Genomic DNA, 16,706 nt, shown 5'->3' with positions numbered 1-16,706 from the left:
TTTACGAAACAATTATTCGGACGCAGACACGAAAAGGTTGGAAGGAGAAGGGGAAAGAAAAGAATACGGACGAGTTACACACATGATAAACACACATATATGAGAGGGTCGGTAATGAAGGGACGACGATTTGACAGACGAAGAAGACCTGGACATGTTTGTTTATGCGGGATCGAGCGAGCGGGCACGCTGCCGTTGATCTGGTGAAGCGGCGTGCCTGTTTGTTGGGTGAAGTGGCAAGGCAAAGAAGAGTTAGGAAGTCCTAGCTGGCGCATAGGATTTTTTGTATTATCTATAAGAAGAATGGCATCTTTGCACGCTTGGGACTCCCGGTCTATTATTTGGTGTTGATGCCGTTGGATGTGATTGATTAATTCAACTCGATTGCTCACAATTTCTCTCTTGGTTATTGTGAAGTGTGATGATTATTTTGGTTGTGACATGTTTATTGCTAAGAGAGAGTACTAAGTAGGCATTTGCGATTCATGGCTTTAATTGTTTTACATGGTTTGAAGTTGTGTTTTGTAGAGGGTCATAGTAGACGTTGGTTATGATATAGGACCTTGTTGACGATGAGGCCGAAAGTAGGGGGGGGGGGGGGGGCACGATGATGGTATGGGAAAATCCATGGGCAAAATCGGAGAAGTCGATGCCTTTTGCCTCATTTTTGTTTTCAATTCACCACGATAACAAAGCATCAATAATCAGGAGCTTAATATTTAGCATTTCATCACGGCGAATCAAAATGGACAAGTTGGCATCGCATCGCAGAATCTTCTTCATGACGATGCAACTAGGCATCGAGCACAATGAAAATCAAAACCGAGTTTGGAATGACATCAAAAATTACGGGAACTACGATCCACGAAGGATAATAGAAGAGGGTCGACTCCGCGCTGTGCAATGCAGGTCTCCCCCCTTAAAAGCCCTCATTCTTGAGCGAGGGCTTTTCTCCCAAGGTAAGTATGAAGAAGAAAAGAAGAAGAAAAATTTTAAGATGGATGGGAGGGAGGCCAGGTATTTATACCTGTTAGTGGGGAGGCTAGGGTGTGGGTCTTGAGGGTTAGTTCCTTCCTGTTCGCTATTGAGATACAGTGGAGTTGGCGAAAGTTTGGCTGCTGCTGCTGTGGTTTGGGGGAGGGGATATGTGTTTGTTAATCGTACTTGTCTGCACTGTGCAACTACGAGTCAGGACCACTAGCAGGTACTGTGGGGTTAACCCACCTCAATTTGGGCATTTTTTAAGTTCAGTTCAGTTTTAGAAAATACAACCATCTTTACAAGGAGATTTTGATCTTCTACAGTACCTAACCTAGGCACTATTTTCATATAATTACAAACTCATGATGCTTCACTTCTATCTCAAGTAATCAAATAGGCTAACTTTGGATTCCTTGTAGATTAGGTACCTCTTATGTACCTAGGTACATATATGTCTTCATGTAACCCGCATTAGTTACGTTACAACTTACTACAGCGAACAAGCAAGAAGCTGGGCGTGAATAGCAAGGGTTATGTATTGGCTGCCTAATACAACTTGATCGTTCGAGCCGAGTTACAGCGCCAATCGTGTTTACTTCAAGTTTGGCATCGTCTATGTATTTGTATAAAGTGTGACGGCATAGAGACCTTATATGACAGAGGCTATGAATGATGAATGATGAATAACTTCTCCTCACAGCAGACAGACGTATAAATACGATGTAGTCACCTGGTATAAGACATATATATGTAACTATCCAGGTGCCTAGTAACTAACAGTGACTAACACCACCCGCTTCTGCAATACAATACAATGTCATCCCCATCCTCCATCACAACATCCATCCCCACCGGCGCCATCTCTCAATGGTGTCTCCTCCCGCACTCCCCGCGCGCGAACTTATTCGGCGCCCAATGTCCGGAGCCCCTCGCAAGCGGCTCCCCCTCCAGCTCCCCCGACGACTACCAGGGGATATGCTGCGACGGCGTGATCGTCGACACCTCCTTCGACATCTACAACAACAGCAGCACCTCGTCGCCTATCATCCCCTACTCAGACCCTAACGCCGGCCTCCCCCACCATCCCGTCTACCTAGCCGACCTCATCTGCTGCGGCGTCGCCGGAACCCAGACCGCCGCGCTGGCCTTCGCGCCTGCTAGTACCGATCCGAGGACCGCTTGCGCCCCGGGAACCGCGGGCACCCCGCTCGCGAGCCTGGCCGCGACGAACGTGGGCCGCGCGACGCCGTACCTCGTCACGTATGCCGACAGCACGTCCCCGTCGAGCAGCAGCGGCGGCGCGGGGGACCCGTCGGCGACCGTGACGAACGACCTCTGGGGCTGGGGAAGCCCGCGGTATGGCGCGTCCGGGACGCCGGTGTGTTTCCTGGCTAATACGAAGAAGGAAGGGGGCGCTGGCGTGGTCGAGGTTACGGTCGCGGCGACGTACGTGGCTCCAACTAGCACTAGTACTACTCCTACAATTTCGGCAGACGGCTCGGAGTCGGCTGAGGGGTCCACGGGGTCTTCGGGACCTGGGTCTTGGGGTGTGCAGTTCCGGCCCAAGACTAGCTTATGCGTTACCCTCGGGCTTATGGTATTAGGGTTGCTTCTTATGTGAAGCATACCTACCTAGGTTTGGGCGATTTATGATTATTATATGACATGATTGATTGGATGGGTTGAATGTGAGGAGGGTGATATCACGGGTAATGATACTGGTATAAACAATAGCGGATTTAAGCTGATGACGGATATGAATTGATATTAGGTACCTATATATACAGTATCTTAGCATCTTAGCATATAATGCAAAGCTTTAATTATTACCATCTCATTGATGTGTGCTGCGATAGGTTGTTAAAATACGGATCTTAAAATCTTAGCATTAGAAAGGAAATTCCCAATTAATATTGCGTAATTCAAGATCCAGATCTAAATAAATTCAAATATATTTGCACAGGTTAGGTTAGACACCTATCTATTTTAAAATTCTCATTTTGTACAAGCAATGCATAAATACAATGGAATCACACTACCTCATAACACATATACCTCGCCCGAACCCTTGCGTATCTCAAACAAGTATAATCATACCAAAATTAAGCAAGCCAGTACCAAACCTTTTCGTACCAGTTGCGCGGAATCCGCTCCTCGTCCGCGGCGCTAAGATCGTCCATCTCCTTCTTCCCCGTCCAGACGTCCACGTCCTCGGTCTTGGTCGCGACGGGCGTGCGATAGACGAGCTTGTGTCCGAGGTACAGGACCAGGAAGATCGGGATGGTGATGTACGCGGCGAGGAAGTTGGACACGCTCCACTGCGACGGGAAGAAGACTTGGAACCCGTTGGTCAGGGTCAGGATTATGATGATGAACAGCGCGGCGTACGTCGCGTACGGCTGCAGCGGTGTTCGGTAGGGGAGCACGTTGAGCAACCCGTGGTGCTCCATCGCCTTTCGGAATCGGATGTACGTGATCATAACTACGATCCACGCGATGAAGCCGGAGATAGTCGAGATGTTGGTGAACCACTGGAACACTTGTGCGCCAGAGTTGGACACGTTGAGGAAGCCCAGGCAAGCGACTACTAGAGTGAACAGTACCGCAACATACGGCACGCCTCGGCGCGTAGTGAGTCCGAACCATCGTGGGGCCTGGCCGTTAAGCGCCATGGAGTAAAGCACACGCGAGCCCGAGTAGCAGAAAGCGTTGCCTGCGGACCACGCGGAGGTTAGCACGGCGGCGTTGATGACGTGGTTAAGACCCTTGATTCCAGCACGCGCGATACCGAGGACAAAGGGGCTGGCCGACGCGTTCGAGTCACCCGCCATTAACATCTTCTCGTTGCTGGGGACGATGACACCGATGACAAGAGAACCCAGGCCGTAGAAGATGGCCAGTCGCCACACGAAACGGCGCGCCGCCTTGGGGATATTGCGTCGGGGTGCCACGGTCTCGCCGGCCGAAAGCGCGATAAGCTCGGGGGACGTGACGAACGAAAAACCGGCACGCGCAAAGGCCGTCCAATAAGCCAAGAAACGGCCAGTGTTTCCTTCCACCAAGTACGGCTTGAAAGCACCCGGATCCTGCCAGTATCTGAAATACAGATGATCGTGGTCAGGGCCACCGCCGAAAAACAGGACGATACCTAGGATAATCAAGCCGGTGATAGTAAGAAGCTTTATACTCGCAAACCAGAATTCCGCCTCGCCGAAAAATGAAACCGCGATAATGTTCAGCAGCAGGATAACGATGAGCTGGATAGCAATCCAGACGGCGACCGGGACGGCGGTAGTCCAGTACTGCAGGATGATAGCGCCGGCTGTGCACTCGGCGGCGAGCAGCATGGCGTAAGCGTACCAGTAATTCCAGCCGGCAGCGAAGGCGAGACTAGGTTCGACGAAGCGGCCGACGAAATACGGAATTGAGATACCCTTCATGGGAAGATATGTTACCATTTCCGCAAGGTTGTTCATGATGACCCAGACTACAAGCATCATAGACAAGTACGCCATGAGCAGCGGTGCCGGGCCCGTGGTGGCTAAGATCTGGCCGGAGCCGACGAATAGACCAGTTCCGATCCTAGAAGCGGAGTTAGCAAGTCTATCAATTTCATTGGCCGCATGGTATGGCGTATGCAGGCGTAGAGAAATATAAGGGGCGACTCACGCTCCGCCGAGAGCAAGGAATTGGATGTGTCGACTCTTGAGTCCTCTTTCCAGTTGATGGCCACTTTCGAGGTTCATCTCTCCCATCTGATTCGAAGCGGTGCGGTCGAGTACTGCACCTTTCGGCTCAGACTCGATCCGGCCGATGCCGTCCGTAGCATACGCCACATCATCATCGCTTTTGCGGCCCATGTTCGAATTTGCGAAACGAAAGTTTTTAAATAAACCAGGGTAGCGATTTCATAGGTCGTTGCGTGAGTGGGAGGACGTTCAACGATTAGACTTGATCCGGACGGCTGGAATGTGAGGTTCAGGTGAGATGCAGAATGCAAGAGTAATAAGACGTAACCCCAAGGTATAGATTTTAATATCATGAGGCCGGATCTCATTAAAACGCGTTATTACGTACATATAAGAGATACAGCGATTCGGTTCCTCTTCCATAGGAGTACTATCATAGTAGTACTATGTTAGGTACCTACGTCTTCCATGGGGTTTAGTGGATCTTGCACCCGGGCGGACTTCCTAAAGGAAATGGTCTGGGTTGGCCTGGGGCTGAGCTTTGCCACTTGAAGGCTAGTCTGTTGCGGAGAAGATGGTTCAAGCGTCGCCAAACAATGCCAAGCGTGGTTCAGGTTATTATTTGTTATCAGAAAGATAATCCTTAGAGATATGACCCCTACCCCGTCAACCCGTATGAGAGATATAACAAAAGATAGGCCCGAACCAATAGGCGGGGGTTGGGTCCTCTTGTCCTAAGGCCATCTTTAGGCCCAGTAATTCGTATTATGGCGTCTTGTGCCGGCTCTTGGTGCCTTGGACTTTAATAGTACTTATTAGGCCTTTTTGGATCTACTTGGGACTAATAAAAGCGTCTATGGACGAAAGCCTCTTCCTACCCACATAGGTGTCGCCCCTGTCAATGCCGCGCTCGGAGCCAGGTTATGTAAAAGAAATTTATGACTATGCATGAATATAGTTGGTTCGGTGACTCGAATTGGTCTTAGGTTAGGTACTTTAGCTGCTTAGGCTGATGATATACTTCCAATGTAGATACATCCTAAGATATCAATCATATCTTTAATAAAACCGCGTCTATCCGAACTTACTTTCTATCCAAACTTACCTTTACCCACACCTCCGAAAACGTCAATAATCCCCGAGTCGGTGAGGCTGTATTTCTATCAACATATTTTCTATACGTAGAAAATAATCCTCTTCTCGTCTTGGCTATGCGATAGACTGTCTTGCTTAGCCCGTCGGGTGAAAGGGACGTAAATAATAATAATAATAATAATAAATACGGATAGGTGCTCTATGTGCTCTACGTGCTCGTGGTAGATGATGATGACGCGTTATTATCCCTGCACTTACGTGGAACAAACTCCTATAACTAGCTCACGAATTCTTCAGCTTTTGTAGAGTAGATTTATCCAGCAAATGAATGCCTGCCATGGGTTAGGTAGGAAACTTCTAAATATATTAGCAGGTACCTTATGCTTGAGTTCTCATTGCGGACTTGGTTGTGGTTTGGTATTCTATGCAAAAAAAGAATGATCTATTTGGGCCTTTGCCTAGGCGCTCGTTCAAACAGGCCTCTTAAAAGGATGCGCCTCTGTGTTCAGCACCCACTCATCCAAGCTAATGAGGTCAGGATCTGAGTATCTGTAAAGCTCGTCAGGAATCAGTTTTGCAAAAACCTCGAGTTCAACTTCAAGTTAGCACGAGGTCACTTACAGCAGGTAAAAATATTTCAGCGTCTCAGCTAACCAGAAACTCTCCATCTGGTCTGTTTTGACCGGATTCTCTAATAATACGTTATCGATGGCGCTGTTACCAACCTCCGTCCGAGTCTGCCTAACAATGGCATTGAACATTTTCCACCCCTTCTCTTGCCAGATGCTATCGCCCGTGATGCGGTACATGTACCATACGGACTCAATGGCCTCCGGCCTATGGAGAGTGTTAGTTGGACTTTTTAGCTCGTGGTATGTTGTAACTATACTTTAATTATTATTATCTGGGATAGGTACTTACCGGAGGATATATGAGTGGTAATTGGCACTGACAAAGCCGGGTGGTAGATTATCCGACTGAATACGATTCTCTGCGTATTCTTTAGATGACAATGGGCGGACCGGTTCCGGGACTTCGCTATCATCTTCTTCTGATTGAAGGGGAACCTGACTTCTATCGCTGCTTGTAAGGTCTCGCGCCCCTTCTGCCCGATCCGGATAACTGTGTATTGGTGGAGGCACTCTCCTATGAATTCTAGTATCCGCCGATTCGCCCTTGCTTGACGCCGTCTCTTCAGTCCCCGTACCCAGATTCGGGTGTCCTTTCATCGTCGGCTTATCCGTCGTCTGCAGCTTCTTGGCTTTTCGCTCCTTCTGTTCAGCATCGAATTTTCTAACCTCTTCATCGTGTGTATCATGGAGAGGATCCAACCATTGCCAATACAGAGTCTCATTCCAATGGCAGTTATTTGCCTCAGCACAAGGGACAACAGTGGCGCCCTCTGGCATGATACCGCTCGGAGTGCTTTCGTAAGCCCATACGCAGCCGTCGGTGAGCCTTTTCCCGATCTCTACATCTTCTGGTACCTCAAAGACCTTTCCGCCCATCCCGAACATTCCTCCGAGAAAGCAAGTGAGATGAGTGACTTCCCACTGGGTTGAGGCATCGGTCTCCGGATTCCCTTGGGTGTTGATCTTAGCAGAGAAGAGTATGTCACGGTCATCAGGAACCATGGGCCGGTATAATAGCCACTTCTTGACAGCCGCGACAGCCTTGGTATGCAGGGTTTTATATTTGGGCTCGAGACCACCAAGGAGCAGCCATTGTTTGGGGAAGTATTCATATGTGCTGTCTTGGCTTCCACCCATGCCGTATTGTTGGTTGGAATAGAACGACCCGGGTGTCAGCCCTTGTGGAATACACTTATCCTTCGGTTTGGACTCTTCCGACTTGTTACTAGGGGTCCGAGATACAGGACTACTTTCGCTCCTGTCGTTCTTATTGCTTTTGGGAGCACCCGTCTTCTCCGACGGAGCGTATATTTCCTCACCATTTGTTACGATTTTGACTGATTTGGTGCCATCATCGTTGGGTGTTCCCACTTGAGAGCGTCTTTCTAAGGTATGGAACTCGTCTTTGCTTGATTTGTTTCGACTATCGCCTGTCTCAACGGACTTACCATTGGAAGTATCAGAGTTAGACTTCTTCAGCTCAATTTGCCGCTGCTCTTCCTGCTCGGCCTCTAGAGCAGCGACCATAGCCTCTGCCGTCCTATTACATCCGCTAGCATCTATATGTTCTGGGAAAATACCTGGGATCGCAGTCCCTCGCTCTTGCCATTCGTAGAACGCATCCGTGATGCGTGCTACGGCATCATAATACTTATTCTCCTTGGTTATTTGAGCGAGACGGGTGAATTCCATGGCGAGGGAGCCCAACTCAGCAACACTTGCTCCTTGGGCTCTTTTGGGAAGCGACACGACAGCTGGTTTCCAGTTGTAATATAAAATAGGCATGCGATTCGGCGTGTCGAAGGCGCCCATGAGGATCTCCGCGAGCTCGAGCGCCTTCTCGAGGAGAATATCATGCCCACCAGCTTTACCGCCGCTGACATCGTACGCTGCAATTAACCCGCCGAGGTATCGAATAGTGGTTTCAAAAACAGGAATTTCGGAGCGATATGCGGAAGTGGTAAAATCGATCTTTTCTACCTCCAGAAGAGCCTCTTCAAATTCTTCCTTCATGCCCATAATCCACAACGTGTCCAAGGCGTCGACCAAAGTCGCGGCCCAGCCACAGAAAGGATCTCGAAACTTTTTGGATACTGGGCTCAACTCATCATGTCCTCTGGCATAGGTCATGTAACCATTCCAGCCTCGAACCATTTCAGCTTTTACTTTGGCAAGGCGTTCCAGACGCTTCTCCCGCACATCGGGTGACTCCTTATCGAAATCGTATTGGATCGCAGGTATAGGTTTAGGCTTCCCGGTCGGCAAGGGAATTATTTCATTTGCGGGAACGGGGAAATGCTCGGGGAACTTCTTCCAGTGCTTAGTTGGTTCAGCCTCCGGCTTAGACTTATGTACGCCCGGTTTCCCGTGAACGCCTTTGCCCTTAGCGCCTTGACCAACGTTCTTATCTGGTATATCAATCAACGGGACGGTAGTGGTTTTCGCTGCACCCTCTTTGTCATATACGGTTACTCTGGTTTTTCTGGCATCTGTCGTCGAGGTGTCTGTGGAAGAATCGAATCTGCTGGGGACATCTTCGCTGGCAGTGGGCTTTAGGCTGGGGATCTTGACCTCACTGGTGTCCTTATTCGCCTTCTCTTGCTCGTGGCGCGATATATCACTCTCCCTATCAGCCCATCCAGTACTGCTCTTCCCAGGGAGGGGTTGCTGCGACTGCTTGTTAGTTGCGCCGAAGTCTCGCCCCGGAGACTTGCGTAGAGGTTTATAGGGAATCGACGCGGTGGCGGACTCCCATTGTTCGCTATTCCGGGAGACACGGTAAAGCAGGAGTACGACGACGGCAGCGAAGAAGACGTAATACCGATACCTTCGTAGGCGCAACATCTTCGCAAGCTCAATCGACATACAGAGGCGGACAGGAGGGGCAAGAATGAACGGAGGGCCCTGAGGCCTTCAAGCCAACGTCTCCTTCGCACAAAAGCGAAGGACGAGGGGAAAAGCAAAAACGAGCATCAACCAAGAGTCAATTCTACCATCTTCATCCGAGAATTTACACAAAATTTGCTAGAGACCAGGTAGATCCAGGGCTAATACGGATACGGCGCAATCCTAAGTAGGTGAGCTATGTGGAATACGAGCTCCAATCGGTCGAAACTGAAAAGCGAGGAGGAAAGGAAGAACTTGTTAAGAAGCTCGCTAATAAGAACGACAGAAGGATATAGTAGAATGGATGTACAAAACAAAATAGAAGGACAGGTGGTCAGCAAGAATAGAGAAGAATAGAGAATAACCGCAACGAGTAATTGCCGTGCCGCAGGGCGGATGAAGTGCTGCAAAAATGGAAGTGCTAGGGGTCTAAATGTACAGCTGAGTGGATAAGGCCTCAGAAATCCTTGGCATCTTTCTTCATTGGATCTCTTGGACAAGCCAAGAAAGACATCATGCTGTCTGAGGCTTGTGCTCGGCGTTCGCACCGACCAAAAGAAACCAACAGGTACGATGACGCTTGGGACATGGGAAAGAAGGTGCTCAATAACAAGAAATGAGAAAGAAACAAGAACAACTTTGGGTTCGTAATGGGGAAGTAATAAAAATTGATTGTGGTTGAGTCTGTAAATGTTTAGTAAGAAGTATACACTTGAAGGTTATGAGACATTGAAAAAAAAGAATATTGAAACGACCTCGGGACGTGGGGAGTAAGCAGGCTGGCAGGCAAGGGAGGAGGCCCTTAGGCAGCGAGATTGGTAAGAAGGAGAAGGTAGCACTTCCTTACCACACATACACTTTGTAAGCATTAGGTATAGGGCAGTAAGGCTGCTGAAAAGATACCTCATAGTACCTTATTTGAACCACGTTCGTATAAGGTAGGTACCTACCTCCTGTGTACCTATCATGTAATGTATAATGTAATAGGAGGTAGGAGCTAGGTAGGTACATCAGGTAGGTAGTTAGGTGGTTCAGCGGCACGTCTCCTCCCGCAGCTCCGCTTTAAATAAACCCAGGTCGTATTCTCCGCTGTGGCCGAGTGACACAGAAGTAGCCTACTATATAGACCCTGAACCAAAGTTTCTTAACCTTAGGTTAAGTACCTCCTAGGTTCTTTTCTTTCCTGTTGGTAATTCGGAACACATTTTTCATAAAAACATAGATTTCTACGAACCGTACCACATTTAAAATCAGTCGCATAAAATCGCAAGCAGTACCTAAGGTACATGGGAAATGTTCTTCCTCAACTCTTCGATTTTTGGATTCCTCGGTTTCCATTTCCAGAGCTGAGAATCGTACTCGCAAATTGCCACCACCCTATTGACGATCTTTGTGGGGTGCATCGAACCCTTGGTCAATGGTGGCAGCTCCCCCCAAGGCCAAATCACCAGAAGCGATATGCTCGGTTACGAGTTCCGAATAATATCCTGCCTCGGTTCGCATCTCACCATCGCGACGTCTATTTGCCTATTCGCCTATTAGGTCTCCCCTGCAATAAACACATTACTGTTTTTTAGACCGTAGCATAGGCGTGCAAGGCGGCGGTCCGCCGTATCGCATCTCGATATCTTGCGCCTTGAAGCCGCATCGGTCGCAGATGCCCATGCCTCGCATACCTGCATCAAGATAACAAGAAATGTCGAGGTCGTCCGCTAGCTTTGTGGCCCATCCCATAAGAGCTGATGCGTAACCTCTTCCTCGATTAGTTGACTTCGTTATGACAAGCTCAATGACTGGTAATGATCAGCTTTGCTGCATGCGGACCTTCTTTTTAACCCGGTAGCGACTTACAAACATGGCCTTCCTTTCCTACTACGATGTAATGGGCTCTCCCCAAAGGTTCGAAGAATTCTACGAGCTTCTCTTCGGTGATACCTGGTATATCCTCGCATCGCGACCATCTCGTCTTCCACGAGTTGCCAGCTATTTTCTGCCCTGGACGGACGATGTGGGCGATTGCAAGCGCAACTGGCCGGCCTATGTTTTCCTTAGTAACTAATCCGTTGAGAGTGATCTGGGATGGTATTCAGACTATTCAAGTTTCTGACAACCGCGACCTTCGACTCAGGCCTGTAGTAAGACTTTTGGCCCAAAAAGTTATTAAAACTGCGCTGGAGCCACTTCCGTCCTCCGTCCGTATGAGGAAACATGATTTCTCCTGGTCCGCTAAAGGCTTCCCAAAATATCTCTATGAGATCGGGAATGTCGTCCGTGTTTGCCATACTCACTTTGCCCGCCATTTCGGATTCGTTCTCTACCTGTTAGTAACGACAAAAGTATTTGAAAATATTGGGGGGAAAATGTGTGCTGTCTTCCACTTCGAAGGTAGCAGATATCTCACTGCTTTATCTTCAAGCGCCCTGTCACGTTTAGAGTTTGTAAACGCTTGAGTTGCCGACCCGTTACGCTGCCAACCCTAACTTTATCCATGATAGCGTTTGACAGCCCCGTCTGGATATGAGGTTAAGCTTGTTTCCCCGCTGTCACTTTCGGATGACAGGTCGTCATTGTGATTCATGCAGCAGTCTCTCCGACCTCTACAATGCCCTGAATACGAGGTCAATTCGTCAGTTTTCGTCGAATATACCTTTCACATGATTTTTATTAGGAGTATCATTCTTGAACTGAGCTAATCAAGGTCATCATCTTCGACGATCATTGAACTCTCCTCGTCTTCGTCTCTTATTTTCTATGAATCGAACACCTGTCAACCTTCTTCAACAGCGTCTTCATAGGATTCATCAATTCATACCAGGGTGTTGTAATCCCGGATTAGATTTTGTCTTGCTGCTGGGACAATAGAGGTAGACTGCGGTACTCTACCTCTCATGGACTTTTTTTTTTTCTCAATTCTAATACCACGACGTCGCTAAAGGTACTAACTTAACTTATGTACCTCTAAAAATCATGTAAACGCCCTGCCCTCAGTACGATATCGGGAGTGTCGATGTGGGCGGACATCAGAAGACACTCTCACCGAGACATCTATTGCTTTGGTCCGCTATTGCATTCTCATTTTTACAAGTGCTCTATTCAACTTTGGAAAGGCCTCTTGTGATCGAGAGGTATTATTTCCTGTTCTTATCCGGCGATAGACTTGTAGTCGCTTGGGGCTTCCGTTGCCGCTACAAGAGGCGCGCAATTTGCACAGTGTCGTGCTTCTTCCGTCCTTTTGATGCAGAAACTATTAACAAGAAGTCCTAAATATCTTGCAAATGGCCTACAACAAAATCAAACCTCCCACTAGCACAGAGATTATGAGATTTCCGGCGGATTTGAGCTGGGGAATTTGGCAAAGGTACTTACATCCGTTGCATTCCGATCTTGCGATGATTGCGAAAGCCACGTTGAGGAATGAGACGAGCGCCATCGTTATGGCGAACCCGACAACTACCGCGGGAGTATACCACTGAAAGGGATGCGCACGAGTGACGCTGTACGAAACAAAAGAACACAAAAAAAAAAAAAAAAAAAAAAAAGACTGATGCGCCATGATATGGCCGATGTTAAGATTCCTTCGTATGCGCATGCAAATAGGAGAAGATAGGCCAACTAATGAAAAGTTTTATGGGCGAGGATCTACAGTTGAACTATTATATTACTACACAAATTTACGCTATCAAGGATCACACACACCTGTCAACTTCGCTTTGAGTAAAGAGAAACGAAAGAGATATTAACCAAAAAATATTCCAGTCATCGTATCTAATGGCTTTCGTCTGGGAAGAGGATATGACTAACACATTAAAACAGGGAAGTCTTAGGCCGAGATCTCACTTCATGAAGATCCAACTAGCATATTTGCCAAGATACGCAATTTGCGGATGAGTGGTAGTGTGCCCGTTCCTGGATCCCCTGAACTCAATTTGTTCTTTGCGATCTAAGCGCGTTACCAGGCTACTCAATGGCAAGCTTCCTTCCATCTCTCGTCACCATGGGTGCAGTTAAGTGCCGCTTGCACCTTGGTAGTGTTTAAGAAGTCCCCGAGAGCGCAGGATCCATAGTTGTCAATCTCACAGCCGACTGGGCCCAGGCCGTAATTGGCGCCGTTGAGAATTAGCTGGATCCTCCCGTGCCCGTCACAATCTAGCCGCTGCCAAATCATATTAGCAGCGAACGGCATGAGTTTCGCCGCTCTCCAAGCCCGATCAGGGTCCACCGGCCCAGTGGGCGGTAGCTCATCCGACGCGAGTCCCAGCGCCGTCAGACCTAGCGCAATGGTTTTGTCGTGACCGAAGCTTAGCGAGAGCTTGGGCCCTTCGTCCCGCTGCAAGAAGCTCGTCACGTTGCTGACTAGTAAACTCCCAAGTACGGGTGCCATGTCGCCCGGAAGCCCGTACCCGGCGAACCCCCGCATCCTCAGATCGTACTCATACTCGTTGTCTGATATCTCACTTGGTAGAAATACGTCGCACCATGGGGACGAGCCGATACCCCGAATTGCTGTTTCGTATGCACACGAATACAACATGGCGCTGGTGTGAGTGTCTGTAAAATTGATTCCGGGATATGCCTCGGCGAGCAACTTATTGATTCTTTTCGTGATAGGCGGAATGTAGACTTGTCGCCACTTTGCTAGTGAGGCTTCACCGTAGCTAGAATCCCACTTCGGACACGCCAGATAAGGCGTTATCCAACTAACTGTCGTCTCGTTTTCCGGCACCACGTTCACCGTAGCTGTGTAATTGGAGATGCGACCGTAGTACCCGTCCATGAACCATCTTGCCGATTCCACGACGCGATCCGAATCGCTCGCCAGGACCTCGGTTACATTATCAAAATCTAGATACTGCAGCTTTAGTGCTACGCCGTGGTCAAATAGCTGCTGTCGACCCGGCGCGGTAAGGCTGTCCGTTCCGAAGGTGCTATTCCAACCTTCGGATAGAAAAGAATAAGCATCCGGTAGTTTGACCAGGGGATTTGAGAATAGATCACGGTTGTCGTGTATATAATGAGAGAGGTTCTGTATAATAGCAAACTCGTCCTCGTGGGGACGTCGGCTACCGTGCCTACGTATTAGAAAGGCCCTTTCGACTGTGCAGCCCGGCGGCGTTCCAGAACGCAGTGATGCGGGTGTGTTAGGAGGAACGAAGAAAGGGGATAAATGCCCCAGGTGCTTAAACGTCTCGAAACTATTATCTTGGTGACGAGATACGGGCAATATCACTCCCAGGAGCTGACTTGAAGGGGTGGATCCATGGAGATGTAGCGATAATAACACGATTACCAAGAACAAAGTCAGGCCTATAAGGAGATGCCACCGTGAACCATGACTACGCTGCCAACGTATCTCAGGATAAGTTCGACTATAAATTTCACTTTCTTGCTTTCTAATGGCCATGCTGCTAGCGCTGGTGGTTCGACTTGTGTGTAAATTGTGCTAAGGAAGCAGTGAATAAACCGAACACCCCACCAGTCTCGGGGAGTCATCTTATATTAGGCAGTGCTGTCTTCGCATACTGGAGGCAATAATAGTTGGGCATTATTATGTTACATTATCTTCCCCGCGGAACAGATCAAGTACTTAAAACAGCCAATATTCGCCAAGTGTACATCAAATGTTGATCATTTCGTCATATTCAAGCTGGAGATATTGATAATAGAGCATGTAAAAAAGTAGGCGAATTAAATCGACAGGCACTCCTTCGAGCATTGATTGTATACAAGATCAATTTCCACGCGATAGTATTGGTCTATAGCACGATCGCCCCTCCAATATATCTCAACGATATCACCCTAGGTGGGCAAATTTCAGTCAGAGTAAATATTACTAGTACAACCCGCCATGTAGATCCCGTCGCTGGGTTGAAACAACCTCCTTGTCGGTCGTAATAAGATTGGAAGCATCGCTGATGGCTTGTGATAATCTGAGAATATCCTCTATGTTAACGACTTCTTTACGCGTACTCCATCCTAATTCGGTAGGGAAGCGCTCGTTCTCTATGGATATTATAATGTTAGCTCAAGTCTACCTAACCTAACCTAACCTAACCCGAGTTTCTTGTCCTGGCGGGGTGAACTTACCGAAGAAATATTCCACAAGAGTTCGGTTGACGGTTACGGCTTGCAAGTCACCAAAAGCGACGATGGGAGCAGAAACCTCGCCGAGGCTGAAGCTTTCGACAGAGGACGTGAATCGATAGGTGGGGTTGAAGGCCTTGGAGTTCAGCTGGCGAGCAATTTTGCTGTTGGCTAACATGTTCGCGTCGAGGATCTCGCCGGTCCAGTAAACCTTCGTCTCGTTGAAGATCGTCTCGTTAAAGATGTGGTTGCTGCCAAAGAAAGCATCCGTGCGGCTATTAGATAGGTAGGTATAAATCAATATAACATTTTCCAATCGTATGGTATTTTGGACAAGGGCTTTACCTTAGACTTCCATCATGTTCCAAGACATTGTGTACGTTCAGTTGGTCCCTAGAAACAGGCGGGTATTAGCAAACCTGAGTATGTTTAAACATGCGTCAAATTCAGAAATGCTTCAGTGAAGAGGTAGCCTTAGCTGTCTTACAAAGTGAAAAATGTGGCATTGGGCTCTGGATTAGCCACAATCGCCATTTCGAACATCAGCGCAGCAAGGGATTCGTTGAAGTTGAGAGCTGAGGACATGGCGCTAACGACCTTGTTCTTCGTGATATTCCTGCCATCGTGAGGCAAGAAGTTATGGTTGCTTAGCGTATTGAGCATCGGACACGGCCCACGGTCTACCGGTAACGTTAGCGATTGGCGATCTCGAGTTGATATCACTTATCATACAGTCATTTGGCCCAGGAGCAAGCCAGGGATGACCCTTTGGAGGTTCAACAGCAGCTGCTAATACAGCACTAAGGATAATCGGAAGTGAGAGCAGTCCCATAATTGCGGTGAGTTTTCAACGTGCTGAGAACGATGATGGTGTGAGTTTACGCAAGAAAATGTGAAGCATCGAAATATCTTTATATACCGCCTGATAGGTATGTCCCCCCTTTAAGTCTAAATCTGTAGAGAGATGAGCGTAAAACTTAACATAATCCACCTTAATTTAGAGGAAGCATTATCCACAGCTGTGTGAAAACCAATCATCTAGGTGATTATCACCGTACTTTCCGGAGCTACATGTTATCTCTACTCTTCATTTTACGAGGATCAGCAGGAGAGAGCCAATAGAAGAGTAGATATTGTAATGCGTTACGATTTACGATAATTTACGACGATTTACGAGAAAGGTGCGAAGTAAGAGGTTTATACGAATCTGCATTTCTCCACATAGCCCTATTAGCATTAACCAAGCCTCAAAATGAGACGTGATGTAGTATGCCTAATCACACAGCCCAAAAGTCCTAAAGACACAGCGCTACCCACCTTTCTACATTAGTTCAGCCACCGA

At 48.1% G+C, this 16,706-nt stretch overlaps 6 protein-coding genes across 6 annotated transcripts; 1 reads left to right on the top strand and 5 right to left on the bottom strand.

Moving 5' to 3' along the window:
- The first annotated feature begins 1,284 nt into the window (after positions 1–1,284).
- Positions 1,285–2,842, top strand: F4812DRAFT_318770 (uncharacterized protein). Its single transcript, XM_047931415.1, has one exon. It carries the CDS (start codon positions 1,796–1,798, stop codon positions 2,600–2,602), a length of 807 nt encoding a protein of 268 aa, XP_047791395.1. The 5' UTR covers positions 1,285–1,795; the 3' UTR covers positions 2,603–2,842.
- Positions 2,843–5,084, bottom strand: F4812DRAFT_318769 (proline-specific permease). The gene is made up of 2 exons (XM_047931414.1): positions 4,651–5,084; positions 2,843–4,563 (listed from the first exon to the last, which is right to left on the bottom strand). The coding sequence occupies exons 1-2, from the start codon at positions 4,839–4,841 to the stop codon at positions 3,084–3,086; spliced, it is 1,671 nt and encodes a 556-aa protein (XP_047791394.1). The 5' UTR covers positions 4,842–5,084; the 3' UTR covers positions 2,843–3,083.
- Positions 5,085–5,943: 859 nt separating this feature from the next.
- On the bottom strand, positions 5,944–9,371 carry F4812DRAFT_318650 (glycoside hydrolase family 47 protein). The gene is made up of 3 exons (XM_047931413.1): positions 6,687–9,371; positions 6,387–6,602; positions 5,944–6,314 (listed from the first exon to the last, which is right to left on the bottom strand). Exons 1-3 carry the CDS (start codon positions 9,260–9,262, stop codon positions 6,236–6,238), a joined length of 2,871 nt encoding a protein of 956 aa, XP_047791393.1. The 5' UTR covers positions 9,263–9,371; the 3' UTR covers positions 5,944–6,235.
- A 1,362-nt stretch (positions 9,372–10,733) lies between these two features.
- F4812DRAFT_318646 (uncharacterized protein) lies at positions 10,734–12,073 on the bottom strand. The gene is made up of 3 exons (XM_047931412.1): positions 11,376–12,073; positions 11,135–11,320; positions 10,734–11,076 (listed from the first exon to the last, which is right to left on the bottom strand). Exons 1-3 carry the CDS (start codon positions 11,581–11,583, stop codon positions 10,847–10,849), a joined length of 624 nt encoding a protein of 207 aa, XP_047791392.1. The 5' UTR covers positions 11,584–12,073; the 3' UTR covers positions 10,734–10,846.
- A 985-nt stretch (positions 12,074–13,058) lies between these two features.
- On the bottom strand, positions 13,059–14,684 carry F4812DRAFT_470204 (phosphoglycerate mutase-like protein; the record flags this gene model as incomplete). The annotated part of the gene is made up of 2 exons (XM_047938949.1): positions 13,059–14,587; positions 14,663–14,684. The coding sequence occupies 2 exons, from the start codon at positions 14,682–14,684 to the stop codon at positions 13,245–13,247; spliced, it is 1,365 nt and encodes a 454-aa protein (XP_047791391.1). The 3' UTR covers positions 13,059–13,244.
- A 213-nt stretch (positions 14,685–14,897) lies between these two features.
- On the bottom strand, positions 14,898–16,516 carry F4812DRAFT_421972 (Cloroperoxidase). Its single transcript, XM_047933606.1, has 5 exons — positions 16,097–16,516; positions 15,852–16,044; positions 15,710–15,757; positions 15,368–15,639; positions 14,898–15,283 (listed from the first exon to the last, which is right to left on the bottom strand). Exons 1-5 carry the CDS (start codon positions 16,194–16,196, stop codon positions 15,114–15,116), a joined length of 783 nt encoding a protein of 260 aa, XP_047791390.1. The 5' UTR covers positions 16,197–16,516; the 3' UTR covers positions 14,898–15,113.
- Between the last annotated feature and the right edge of the window lie 190 nt (positions 16,517–16,706).

The sequence above is a fragment of the Daldinia caldariorum genome, assembly GCF_022478825.1.
Source record: "Daldinia caldariorum strain CBS 122874 unplaced genomic scaffold F4812scaffold_5, whole genome shotgun sequence".
NCBI classification, from domain to species: Eukaryota; Fungi; Ascomycota; class Sordariomycetes; order Xylariales; family Hypoxylaceae; genus Daldinia; species Daldinia caldariorum.
The sequence above is the reverse complement of the archived record's forward strand: the minus strand, read 5'-3'. Positions and strand labels throughout refer to the sequence as shown.

Coding starts and splice junctions, on each gene's coding strand:
- F4812DRAFT_318650 (XM_047931413.1), bottom strand. CDS start 9,262: ATGTCGATTGAGCTTGCGAAGATGTTGCGCCTACGAAGGTATCGGTAT. Junction 6,603..6,686: donor TACCACTCATATATCCTCCG/GTAAGTACCTAT, acceptor CACTCTCCATAG/GCCGGAGGCCATTGAGTCCG. Junction 6,315..6,386: donor CTGAAATATTTTTACCTGCT/GTAAGTGACCTC, acceptor CGAGCTTTACAG/ATACTCAGATCCTGACCTCA.
- F4812DRAFT_318646 (XM_047931412.1), bottom strand. CDS start 11,583: ATGGCGGGCAAAGTGAGTATGGCAAACACGGACGACATTCCCGATCTC. Junction 11,321..11,375: donor GGTTGTCAGAAACTTGAATA/GTCTGAATACCA, acceptor AGGAAAACATAG/GCCGGCCAGTTGCGCTTGCA. Junction 11,077..11,134: donor AGGAAAGGAAGGCCATGTTT/GTAAGTCGCTAC, acceptor GATCATTACCAG/TCATTGAGCTTGTCATAACG.
- F4812DRAFT_318769 (XM_047931414.1), bottom strand. CDS start 4,841: ATGGGCCGCAAAAGCGATGATGATGTGGCGTATGCTACGGACGGCATC. Junction 4,564..4,650: donor TTCCTTGCTCTCGGCGGAGC/GTGAGTCGCCCC, acceptor CTCCGCTTCTAG/GATCGGAACTGGTCTATTCG.
- F4812DRAFT_318770 (XM_047931415.1), top strand. CDS start 1,796: ATGTCATCCCCATCCTCCATCACAACATCCATCCCCACCGGCGCCATC.
- F4812DRAFT_421972 (XM_047933606.1), bottom strand. CDS start 16,196: ATGGGACTGCTCTCACTTCCGATTATCCTTAGTGCTGTATTAGCAGCT. Junction 15,758..15,851: donor AATGCCACATTTTTCACTTT/GTAAGACAGCTA, acceptor GCCTGTTTCTAG/GGACCAACTGAACGTACACA. Junction 15,640..15,709: donor GAACATGATGGAAGTCTAAG/GTAAAGCCCTTG, acceptor CCTATCTAATAG/CCGCACGGATGCTTTCTTTG.